This window comes from Ochotona princeps, chromosome 14 (assembly GCF_030435755.1).
Source record: "Ochotona princeps isolate mOchPri1 chromosome 14, mOchPri1.hap1, whole genome shotgun sequence".
NCBI classification, from domain to species: domain Eukaryota; kingdom Metazoa; phylum Chordata; class Mammalia; order Lagomorpha; family Ochotonidae; genus Ochotona; species Ochotona princeps.
In genome coordinates, this window is record NC_080845.1 from 10,025,976 (window position 1) to 10,038,014 (window position 12,039).

A 12,039-nucleotide genomic window follows, 5' to 3' on the forward strand; every position below is an offset into this window, starting at 1 on the left:
CACTCTGTCCCAGCTCTGGGCAGCCCCTGGACCCCTGAGGTCTGAACCCCAGTGCCATTACTTAGGAACTGTGTGACGTGGGAAAAATTGCCTGGCATCTCTGTGCCTCAGTGTCCTGTACCAACTGGTGCTAACACTAGGAACCACTTGCCAGCATGAAATGAATGACACAACTAGAGCACTCCAAGGAATCGCTCACACACACACAGGCTTGAGGATGAGCATCTTGTACCAGCTGCATAGTCCGTCTCAGTCACTGGCCTCAACTGCCTCACTCCATGGGGCGTGAGCACGGTGGCACCTATGTCCCGGGTGCAGAGCCTGCCCCATTGCAGCAGTGACAAGCTGTGCTGCTGTGACAGTGCCATGCCAAGTGCTCAGTGAACGAATGATGCATGGACAATCAGTAAGATCAAATGCCCGGAGGTATAGACCGGCCCTGGGACCCCCATCTCCCCAGTTCCTCCTGGGTCAAACATTCTCCCATTTCCCGTCCTAGGGGACGCAAAAACACCTGGCCCTTCTCCCTCTTGCAGCATGGAGGCCAGAACGGGCTGCGGGAATGGGACAGAACTGCACAGACCAACAGGCTCCAGGGAATTGAGCCCAGCCACACCCAGCCCTGGCTCCCATTCCCAGGACACACCCTGCCCTTGGCGGAGCCCCCTTGGCACCCTCCCTTTACTCAGTCTCGGTTGCCTCACCCGGGCCCACAGGACAGCTGCTGCACGAAAGCCGGGCGCCTGGCGAGGCCCAGACTTCTCCAGGGCCACACAGCGCAGCTCAGAGCTGAGGTCACAAGGGTGCTGCCTGTCAGGAAGTCTGGGCTGTGTTTCAGGCTCTGGCACCAACTTGCTGTGCCACCCTGGAGCATTTGTTTAGCCTATCTAAGCCCCAGTTGCCACCCCCAACCCAGGAAAACATGAGTGGTCTGAATTCTAACCATAGAGTCCCCATGGCCATGACAACTGGGGGGTAGGGAGGTCCCTTCCATATTCTGACCAGCCAAGGAGCCAAGCCACAGAAGGCATTTCCCAGCCGCCCTTCACCCGGTAGGGCAGGTGCAACTGGCTCTCAGGTGACTGCAGAGGACAAACAGGCTCAAGAGGGCCACCTGCGGCACCAGCAGCACCACAGGCTGTAGGACTCAGCCAGGATCTGCTTCGTCCCAGCCACTAGGAGCTGGGGAAAGGAGCTGAGGCTGGTCCAGACTCTTACGAATTCAAAGTGGAACCTATCAAACAGAAAGAGGAAAGTGACTAAGATTGTGCTATGCTACAGCTACCACATGGCTGGCCCTCTGTTGGCAGGGGTCTGGGAAGGAAGGGGCGTCATGTAGCCCAAAGAAGCCCTAGGGATTTTTCTGCCACTCACATCAATATAGGGAGCCAGCGGCTCAGAGAGGAGGTGTGCTTTGTCCAAGGTCACACAGCTAGGAAGAGCCCAGGATTTGAACTTGGGGTTAGTTCACTCAAAGCTGACCCCTGACCTCCGCACATCACCCCACATGGCTGAAAGATGAGCGCACCTGTCCGAGCCGTCATTAATACATCTACCTGAGCCAGGTGGGGACCAACCCACCTTGTACTTGATGCCGGACTTGAAGTAGCCGAGGAAGGTGGCCGACTCAAAGCCCTGTGTCTCACGGTGCTGCACAGCCCGGCCATTCAGATAGTCATCCAGTTGCACAGTGAAGATGGCGGCCGCCCCACTCTCATCCTGGCTGCATTCATTGCCTAAGGAGACAGTAGGGCAGCATGAGCCAGGCTTTCTGAAAGTGTCCCCAAGCCCTCCCAGGTACTTCCCTGGTCCTCCTGTGGAAGCTGGGCAAGCCCCCGCACCCCTGTGAGCCTCAATTAACCCATCAATATAATGGGTTCAGCACAGGGTGGGAATGGAACTGGACCCTGTGTTATCCTATGGGTCTTCACAGCTCTGCTATATTGCCCCATACTGTCCTTCAGTTCAGGACTTGGGACAGGTGACCCAGCTCAAGTATAGGAAACAGAGGGTCGGTGAAGTGGCAGGACTCAGAGCATAGCCAGGGAAGGGTCTGCAGGCTCCCTGCCTCAAGTCTGAGAACTACATCAACTTGCTTAATTAACCTTAATTAACAGTTCCCATAGCCATGGCGAATAGCTGGCGGAGGCAGACTGGTCAGGAGCCCAGCTGGCCCTAGCATCAGCGGCAGGGCAAGGGGGGTGGTTCGTGAGCCTGGTGCACACTGTGCTTGATGCCAATAATCAAGGGTGGGCCTTCAGCACAGTAGTTAAGGCACCACCTGGTGTGCCCACGTTCCACGTCAGAGCACCTGGCTCTGCTTCTGACTCCAGCCTCATGCTAAGGTGCACCTGGAAGGCAGTGGGAATGGCCTAAGTCCTGGGGTCTCCCCTGACCACATGCAGGAGGCCCAGCTTGTAGCTCCAGGCTCCTGGCTTCAGCCTAGCCCAGTCACAGCTCTTGTGGACATCTGGGCAATGGACCAGAAGACAGACGATCTCTCTGTCTGACTTAGTGTGTGTCAATCTGTCTCTCTCTGCCTTTCAAGTAAAAAAAAGCACTTAAGGGGGGGCAGGGCAAGGCTAAGCAGAGGTGGGGGGCAGTGCTGGGGGCTGGGCAGGGGCCTCACCCAGCCAGTAGTGGAGGTCATACTGCAGGTTCCCATTGCGCAGCTGCACTGTCTTCAGAATGACGTAGGCATCACCCATGAAAAAGTCCCCATAGAGGTTGGGGGGCACGGGCACCAGGTCAAATTTCTCCACACGCCAGATCTGCAGGCCAGGCTGCTTCCCCGCCTTGAGGAACTCAGGGTGCTCCACCACCATGCTGCTGGGCTGGGGAGAGACAGACGGTGGTGCCTGAGCTGGGGAGAGCCCCATGCCTCAGCAGGCACAGACCCCGGGCGCGAGGGAGGCTGCTTTCCAGCACCGGGAGCGTCCACCTGGACCCCTGCTTGCTCCACACCCAAGGCACGTTTGCCTTCTGGGCACTCACTCCCAGGGAAAGGAGGGCTCGGCCTCCCTCTGCCATATCGTCATCCTGTCCTGGACCATATTCATCAAGGCATTGAGAGCACAGGGCACTGTGACCAGGACACCATGCCAGGAGACCACAGAGCAAAGCCTTCTCCAGGCTCCAGGCTATGGGTAGACCACCATCCCACCCCACCACCCAGTACACACACACAGTGGCAAACCCAGGGGGATCTCCAGGGGTTTAGCTAGCTCCTTTATAGCACCCTAGGTGGTTTTTAAGGCTAAGGGCCCTCAGAGAGCTCTGTATCTAACCCTACTCTGAAAAAGAGGGAATCAAGGCCGAAAGAAAGGAGACGACTAGTTCAAAGTCGCAGCCTCTGGGTAGATTTTCCATGCCCCACCAATCCACTTCACATCCCACAGGAAGGGTCTGAACGAATGAGCCCAAGTGGTTTCCTGTGCTGTCTGCCTCCTCCCTCTGCCCACCCCCAACAGCCCACCCCCAGATTCCATTCCTTGGTAAAGGCAGAGGATACCCTGCCCTGGGGCGGGGGAGGGAAGGGTCTGCAGGAGCCTGCTTGGTCGGGAGGGTGGTGTAGGGGGGAGTAGTCAGGGAACAGGGAGGCTGTCAGACATGCTTTGGGATGGCGGCTGGCAGTGCGGAGGGTTAGGCAAGACCTGGAGGATGGCAATTAACAGGCGTAGGTCAGCCACCTTGCTGGCTGGAAGAGAGATCTGGTAGGGGAGCAAAATCCAGCAGGCAGAAATGAGAGAAATCAGACAGGGAGAAGGAACTGGGCACAAAAATGGAACAAATAACAACATTGAGGTGCAGGGGAGAGATCAAACAGGGCACAGGAGACAGCAGAGAGGAGAGAACCTGGGTGTCACTAAGGACAAGTAGGTGGGTGGGATCACCCAAGAGGAGGGATAGTGGGGAGGGGAGCCTCAGAGGTGGGTGAGATGCAAGAAGATTGGGGAGAGGAGAGGGGACCTTAGACAAGGAAAGAGAAATCAGTCAGTGGAGATGGGTAAACAATGAAAAGGTGGAAGAGACAAAAGAAGTCCAGCTGAGGTGAGGTTAGGCTCCAGGAAGGGAGGCAGCCAGAGCCCCGTGGCGCCCACCCTCCGCCAAGCCCCCAAGAGCAGCAAGAGATACTTACAAAGCAACAAAACAGTTTTTCCATTCTAGACCTGAATTATTCCCCTTTTCCTAGTGCTGTATCTGCAAGAACTTACAATACAGAGTTACTCCGGGAGCCCTGGGAACCCCCGACACTCACCCGCGCCTGGGGCGGCCGCGAAGGAGCTACCCGCCGCGTCGTGGTGGCCGCCAGCGCTGGCGACAGCAGCGACAGCGCGCACAGCGCCAGGAGCAGCGCACCGGGCAGCGCGCGCATGGAGCGGTGCGGAGCCATAGCAGCGGCGGCGTCGGTAGAGGACCCGCAGCCCTAACACCGGGAGCGCCGACCTTAAATAGCTGCCCGCCCGCCCCAGCCCGCCCCAGTCCGGACCTCCCCCGCAGGGAGGGCGCAGGGCAGGGCAGAGATCTGTCAGGGATCTTGGAGACATCTGGGTTCCCACTGGATCCGACCCGACTGGGTGCGGCCGCCCCTGCAGCCCAGCTCCAGGGTGGAAATTAAGCACGGAGTTTGACATACAGCAGATTCTAAGTGCATGCTAAATAGTGGGCACAGGAAGGACTCGTGGGGGGAGTCCAGCTCAGTCTCTTTCCCGTGTCCTCAGCAGGCTCCTGTCTGCTCTGCTCCAGGCAAATGCTAATGTGATGGAACCGCACAGTGAAGCCTTTTCCCAGCGGCCACACCAGATCACCCTTTTCAGAGTGGGTACTGCCCACAGTCCATTTTACAGAGCAGCAAAGGGAGCTTAGAGGTTGTACCAGCAGTACTGTTGCGATATGATGCCCACAGTAGAACTGGGACTGGGACTGGGCAGAGCCCCAGTCAGCCTGCCTAACCCCCAGCCAGCAGCTACCAAGCGCAAAGCTGGCAGGCCCAACTCTCACATCCTGGGATGGCTGGTTCTACCTTACCCGAGGTGGCCTATTTTTCCCGCTTTTAAAACACTGTGTTTTGTTTGTTTGTTTCAAGAAGTTTTGATCAAAACATAATGTCCCAACTGTCAACCCCGCTGGCCCTCCCCAGCAGATGACTCAGGGCTGGCAGCCTCATCTGCAGATAAGAGGCCCTCGGGAGAGTTTTGTCCATTTTAGGCACCCTCTTTGGAACCCTGGGGAGGACAGGTTTGAGACTCTTCTTCCCACCCAGCCCCAGAGGCACAGGCTCTGGGTTAGGGTTGGCGTGCACACACACACACACACACACACACACCACTGGAGGTTGTCACTGGATTAGGGTATGCATGCACACACCCCTACAGCCCTACAGCTACACCCACACACACATACACACCCCACTAGACGCATGCTGGCTTAGAAGTGTCACCTTCCTCCATTCCCACTTTCCACCCCTCTGGGGGATCCATCCACCTGCTCCTAATCTAAATGCCCTTTGCATCCCTGATCCCCATCTCCCACCAAGCCTGGTGTGGTGAGAGCAGACAAGTGAGGAGTAGGGTTTTTTATCCACCTCCATGATGCACAAGGTGCTTTCTTTTTGCATACCTCAGTGTCCTCATATACCAGATGGGTACAATAGGTGCCAAGGGTTAAATCAGTCTGCATGACCACAGCTGGCCCTATGGTGAGGTCAGGGGCAGCCCCTCTGTTTGCAGCACACAGCCTTAGTCCCCAACCCGACAGCTCCTCCTGCAGCCCAGCTTCCTTCTAAGGAAACTGGAGACTGGTGCCTGCCCTCTCCCAGCACAGCTTCCTCCCACCTGCAGGGCAATGTATCCTTGCAAAGCTAAGGCAACACACACAAGATCCTCCTGGTTGGGGGCATTTTAAGACAGCTGAGTGGCGACAGCTTAAGACAGCTGAGTGGCGACAGCTACTGTGATCTGGGAGGGGAGGAGAGGAATGATCTGGAAGGACAAGAAAAATGGAGACTGAAAAGCAAAGGCATCCCTGGGGGATGGGGCCATGGGGCGAAGAACAGGCAAACACGGACCACATCCAGTGTACAACCTGGAGGGAGTGAGGCTGCTCCGGATGGCAGCTGTCACAGGGGCCTGTGTTTCCACTGCAGAGTCCAAGTTCCATCCCAGAATATGGGGGACCCTTCCCCAGGGAGAGCGCACCCCTAAACCTGCAGAGCCAACTGTGGGCCACCTGCCTAAAATCCAGACTCCTCCTGCTCCTCCCAGCCATTTGCAGCATGATGAAAACCCCCCTAGCTCTCACATGCCACCATCCACTGGCTAACGACGTGACAGTCCAAGTTCAAAGCACACAATGCAACAACAGTTCCCGTCCCTACAGAACGACTTACAGGCGACCACAAAAATGTATGTGCAAGGGTGTTCACTGTGGCATTGTCTGAAGAAAACTGGAAGAGACCCAAAGGTCTTGGCTAAATAAATGATGGAGCTTCCTCACAATTGACCACTGTGCAGCTGGGAAAGAAGAGAACGAAGCGGGTCAGACTGCGCCTGGCACACAGTAGGCACTCAAAGAACAGGGAACAGTCTCCAGGTGCAAAACAGCAGCACTACGCCAGGGACCAGAACCCAGCTCCTCTCCTCCGCTTAGAGATGCATGCAAGTCTAAGGAGGTACACGCCAGACTGTCCCAGTACAGGGATGTTGGGGAGACCTCGAGTCTCTAACGCCGCAGCAGCTGTCTGAACGTGTGAGAAGCACCTCCAGCTCTGTCATCGGCACTAGGAAGCATTTGGGGTGACGGGAATGTTCTAACATTGCATTTTGGTGACAGTTATATAACTGATTAAATCCACAAGGAGTCACAGAGCTAGACACCTACAGTGGGTGAATTGTGATGGTATGTAAACTGTATTTCAGTTAATGTGTTTACAATTTAAAAACACCACCACCAGGGTGGTTAAGAAAGGAGTTGAGATGCCGAGCTCCACATCACAATGCTGGGGGTTGGTCCCCAGGCCCGGCCCCTGACTCCTGCTTTCTGCAGCCCCTGGGAGGCTGCAGTGATGGCTCACACAGTTGGGTTCCTGCCATCCAAGTGGGAGACTTGGAGTGAGTCTCTGGCTCCCAGTTTTGGCCCAGCCCAGCAGTGTCTATTGAGGGCACTTAAGCAATGAATCAGTGGATGGGAGTGTTCTCTCTCTCCCTCTCCAAAATAAACACACATACACACAGAAACAAAGAGAGAAAAGGGGGTGGGGAGAGAGCGAGAACTGTCAGATTTGAAGCCATTTAAATTTATTTATCAACAATCCAAAAACAATGTTTTAAAATATACTTAAGGTGATACCTGCTCATTAGTTTGGAAAATCCAAACCAGGAGAGGAAATCTCCCCATCCTTTGATCCCCAGAGTGACCCTGAGCCAGCAGCTGGAGCAGTGGAACAGCCTCTCTGGAGCAGTGTGGCCCCAACCTACCCAGTTGGCGATTAACAGGAGGCTGTTATGGAGTGGCCTTGGCCCCAAGGCTCACTGACCACCAGACCAGGGTAGCTGGCCACAGGTTAATGATCTCCAAGATCCTGCAGCTTGCCTGCCACGCAGCTCTGCAGCCTGAGTCCCTGGTGCTGGGGGCAGGGTAAGCACACACGCACACAGTTAATACACACCCCCATGCTCTGGAAGCCCAGAGCCAGAGGCCCCCTGAGCCACAGGGCAGCAGCTATGATGGGGTGACATTGTCTTACTCCAGCTGGAAGAGAGTGAGGGAGTCCAGAGCAGTGCGAAGAATTCCACTGCAAAAGAAAAGCCCCTTCGTGGGAAGGAAAAAGTGGAGAATTGGGCTGGCTCTGCCACTGGCTTGTTGCTTGACTTTGGGTAAGCCGCCGTCCCTTTCTGGACCTCAGTTTCTCCCAGAGAACAGACAGGGTGGGCGCCAATGCTTTGCCTCTAAGCTTCATTCCCAGACATTGGCTGGGCAGTCTTATCCAGAACTCATACATCCCTGAGCCTCAGGGTTCTCACCTGCAAAATGGGGGCATTGGACTAGGTCTTGGCCGGTAATCAGGCACTATAGCAACCAGTAGCAGCTTGCCCCTCCACAGGGGGAACTGGGGCTGGGAGTGGAGCAGGTCACTTGCTGAGGGTCAGTCAACATAGCTAAAACTCAGACATGGTCCGTGAACTGCAGGATACCAGGCCCTTCCTGACACTGCATGCTCTAGGCCACAGCCAGGTAAAGCGGCCCAGCTGTTAAACCAGTCATGCCCCAGCTAAGCCCAGGGGTCTCGTGGGCAGCTGTCCCAACCACGCCTCCTAGGCTAGAGGAGGTGGCCCCACAGGAAAGTCCTCTAGCCCTGCAGACACCTGCTAGAAACGCTCCACAAAGGTGTATCCTAGGAGGACCCCCAGGCTGTGACCACGACAGAGCCTGCACTCTTGCCTGGCAAGGCTTCTCTCCTGTGTCTAAATTTCCTTTTTTTAATTTATTTGAAAAGCAAGGAGATAGAGATCTCAGGGCTGACTCCCTGAATGCCCACAGCAGCCGGGGCCAGGGTGGGAGCTGGGAGTTCCCTCTGATCTCCCCCATGGGTAGCAGCTTGAGCCGTGGCCTGTTGCCTCTCAAGGTGTGCATTAGCAGGAAGCTGGAACTGGGAGCAGCTCCAGGCCTGCAATCCAAGCATCCTGACACACAATGTGTCTTAACCACTGTGCCAGACACCTGCCCCTGGCACAGTTTCTTTGGCCTGGGGACAGCCCAGCTTGCCACCAACTGACTACAAGAGCACATTCTAGGTCCTGTCCAGAGTTCTCTGCAGGTCTCCTTAACAATTGTTTGCGTCTATCCCCAAGTCCTGCCTGGTGCCATGCACACAGCTTCTCTGTGCCTGCAGCAGGACACATCTGGAGAAGCTGTGTCCCTACTACAGACCTCTCTCTCCCCTTACTGAAAGCCAGGATCCCCCACAGCAGCCCAGACCCCCTCCCCCTGTGATCGCATGTAGTCCCTGCATCTCCATTGGCCTCCAGGACCAGCGGCCAGTGACCAGCGGAGGCGACTTCAGTGTCACCTCTGCCCAAGGCCACAGGCACAGAAGGCGTCAGCGGGACCTGGAAGATAAAGCCCTGTTCTTCGTGTTCACCCCAAACACGGCTGTTCTGTGTTTCCCAGGCTGCCTCAGAGCACACTTGCTTTTTGGCTCACTGTGGTTCTCTTGGTCCCTCAGGGCACGCCCACCCCTCTGGGCCTGGGATTTAGCTGGGTAAACAGAGAAGCTAGTTATGAAACCCAGGCAAACTGGACAGGACCTGGGCAAGTTCCATGAACTCCAAAGAACACAGCTATGAGAATCAGGCAGGCTCAGCACTTGTGATCAAGACCTCAGTTTCCCCACAGATGAAATGGAAAGAACAATTTCTAGTCCATGGAGCAGCAAGAAGATCCCACATCTGTCTTGCAGCAGGAGCTCCCTGGATGCCTCTAGCATCCTTCCAAAACAGTCCAGTTTTCCTGTGTCCAGCTTGGGCACACCAGGTGAGAACAGCACGGTGCTGTGTGACCTGGAGCAAGTTACTGCCCCTCTCTGATCTTCAGATCAGTCTTCTTTCAATATGAAGAGTGGTGTCCAGCTGTGGGCCTGCAGGGGAATGGGAATGAGCTTGCAGCGTGTCCTGCACCTAAGCAGGACATTTTGGCAGCAGCAATCACCTGTCTGTCCCTTCTTTTATGGACCATGGCACAAAGAATAAGAGGTAGACTCAGAAACACAAAGCAAGTGCCGGGAAGAGCAGATCTAGACCTTGGGGTTCTCAGCAAGCAGGCCAGAGCCGAGGCCTGGGTCTCCCTATGAGAGCTGGCTTGGGTCCTGCTGGGGCCCAACCCATTCTGGGTGTGGACAGTTCTCTGGGAGATGGCCAGTGGGGCTTGGCTGAAGCCGCTTCCAAGAGACCAACAATCCCAGAGACCGAAGCCACTGGCTTTCTCCCAGCTTCCGGAGCCAGCTCCACCTCGTGCTGAGATCCAGGACAGGCCACTGGGAAATGGCCTGGCCCCACCACTTCCTGACCCTGTGCCCTGGAAGTGGCCCGACCTAGCTACCCATGGCTGTGAGCCTTGGGCTCCTCTTGCCAGGGGCATTGCAGCAATCAACCTACCCTTCCTGTGGGGGAAGAAGTTCTGAAGGTTTGGGGAGCCAGCACAGAGCTACAAACAGCCATGTCCTCCAGCAACCCGTAAACCCGCTCATCAGGGAGCCCATGCAAGACACAACCCAGCACAGCACAAAGACACTGTGACAATGGCGCCAGCGAACACCAGGAGCTGCACAGGCTGGCTGCAGATCTCCTGTGGGGTAGAGTCCACAAGGTTCAAAGGGGACAGGAGAAGCCTCCCTCCCCCACATCCCCAGGCAGCGTCCCACTCCAGGGAGCAGCCTCTGGGACAACTCCAATCTCCAGCTCTGTGGCTAAGCAAGTCACTCCCCTGGGGACTGGTGTGAGCTTTCACTAGGTACAAACACTCTGCTGGGTATTGTATAAGCTGCTGTGACAGGAACTGCGACCCATCTAAGCCCCCACCTCCCCAGACCTGGTTGGAGTGCTTGTGTCCACTGTGGTCCTGGGTTCTGGCTCCAGCTACATACCAGTGCAGACCTTGGGAGGCAGCAAGGAATGGTTCAGATAATTGGGTCCCTGCTGCCCACCCAGACCTGCATTGACACTTCCCGGCTTCCACCTTCCCCAGCCCGGTGCTGTTGCAGGCATTGTGGGCTGTGAACCAGTGAGGGGGAAATCTGTCTTTCAAATGCACTTATTTTTTAAAAGAAGGTTCTGAGCCCCTCAGGGTTGACCACAAGTGATCTTCACCACCACACTTGATAATCAAGCTCTCTTCAATTGAACATAAGGAGAAAAGAGCCTTAAATGTGGGCCCAGAACAATAGCCTAGTCACTAAAGTCCTCACCTTGCATGCTCCAGGATCCCATATACTCTGCGGTGCTAAACCCAGCAGCTCCACTTCCCATCCAGCTCCCTGCTTGTGGCCTGGAAAAGCAGTCGAGGATAGCCTAAAGCCTTGGGACCCTGTACCTGCGTGGGAAACCCGGAAGAGACTCTGGGCTCCTGACTTCTGACTGGATCAGTTCCAGCCATTATGGTCACTTGGGGAGTGAATCACTGGATGGAAGATCTTTCTCTCTGTCTCTCTTCCTCTCTGTATATCTGACTTTCCAATAAAAAAAAAAATGAATCTTTTAAAAAAAAAAAAAAGGATATTCCTCTTCCAAACCTGCCCTATAAATGATACTTAAAGAGGTTCTCTTAAAAGAGAAGAGGAATAGCAGCCACAAAAACCAAAGGCAAATGTGAGGAACATCTCAGTAAAATAACAGAAGACTAAGTCAATAAACAACCCATTGCTAACATGACAGGACTAAATCACCACTTATTCATATTAACCCTGAATATAAATGGCTTAAACTCATCAATCAAATGTCATAGATTAGTAGACTGATTAAAAAAAAACAAATCCCGGGCCTGGCGGCATGGCCTAGCGGCTAAAGTCCTCGCTTTGAACACACCGGGATCCCATATAGGTGCCGGTTCTAAACCCAGCAGCTCCACTTCCCATCCGGCTCCCTGCTTGTGGCCTGGGAAAACAGTCGAGGACAGCCCAAAGCCTTGGGACCCTGCACCCACATGGGAGACCTGGAAAAAGCTCTGGGCTCCCGGCTTCGGATCAGCGCAGCACCATCCGTTGCGCTCACTTGGGGAGTAAATCATCGGACAGTAGATCTTCCTCTCTGCTTCTCTTCCTCTCTGTATATCTGACTTTGTAATAAAAATAAATAAATCTTAAAAAAACTCATCTATTTGTTGCCTATAGAAGATATATCTCACCAGCAAAGATCAGTGGAAACTATATCTCATGGATTTTGATTTTTTTTTTTTAGTTTCATCTCTTCAAAATCTTTCTCATTAACTTCTTCACTGACTCACAGATCATAGAGTAGCATCATTTCTTCAAGAAGATTCTTGATTTTC

At 54.7% G+C, this 12,039-nt stretch overlaps 1 protein-coding gene across 2 annotated transcripts in view; it reads right to left on the reverse strand.

Moving 5' to 3' along the window:
* GSN (gelsolin) overlaps positions 1-12,039 on the reverse strand; it is a 52,833-nt gene that overhangs the window by 17,945 nt on the left and 22,849 nt on the right. The window contains exons 1-3 of one of the 2 annotated variants that reach the window (XM_058672108.1): positions 4,259-4,431; positions 2,630-2,834; positions 1,582-1,736 (exon numbers count right to left, since the gene is read on the reverse strand). In XM_058672108.1, the coding sequence (XP_058528091.1) occupies positions 1,582-1,736; positions 2,630-2,834; positions 4,259-4,393 (495 nt within the window). In that variant the 5' untranslated portion in view covers positions 4,394-4,431. Of the gene's footprint in view, positions 1-1,581; positions 1,737-2,629; positions 2,835-4,258; positions 4,432-12,039 lie in introns of those variants that run through there. The other variant, XM_058672109.1, reaches the window with a different exon arrangement.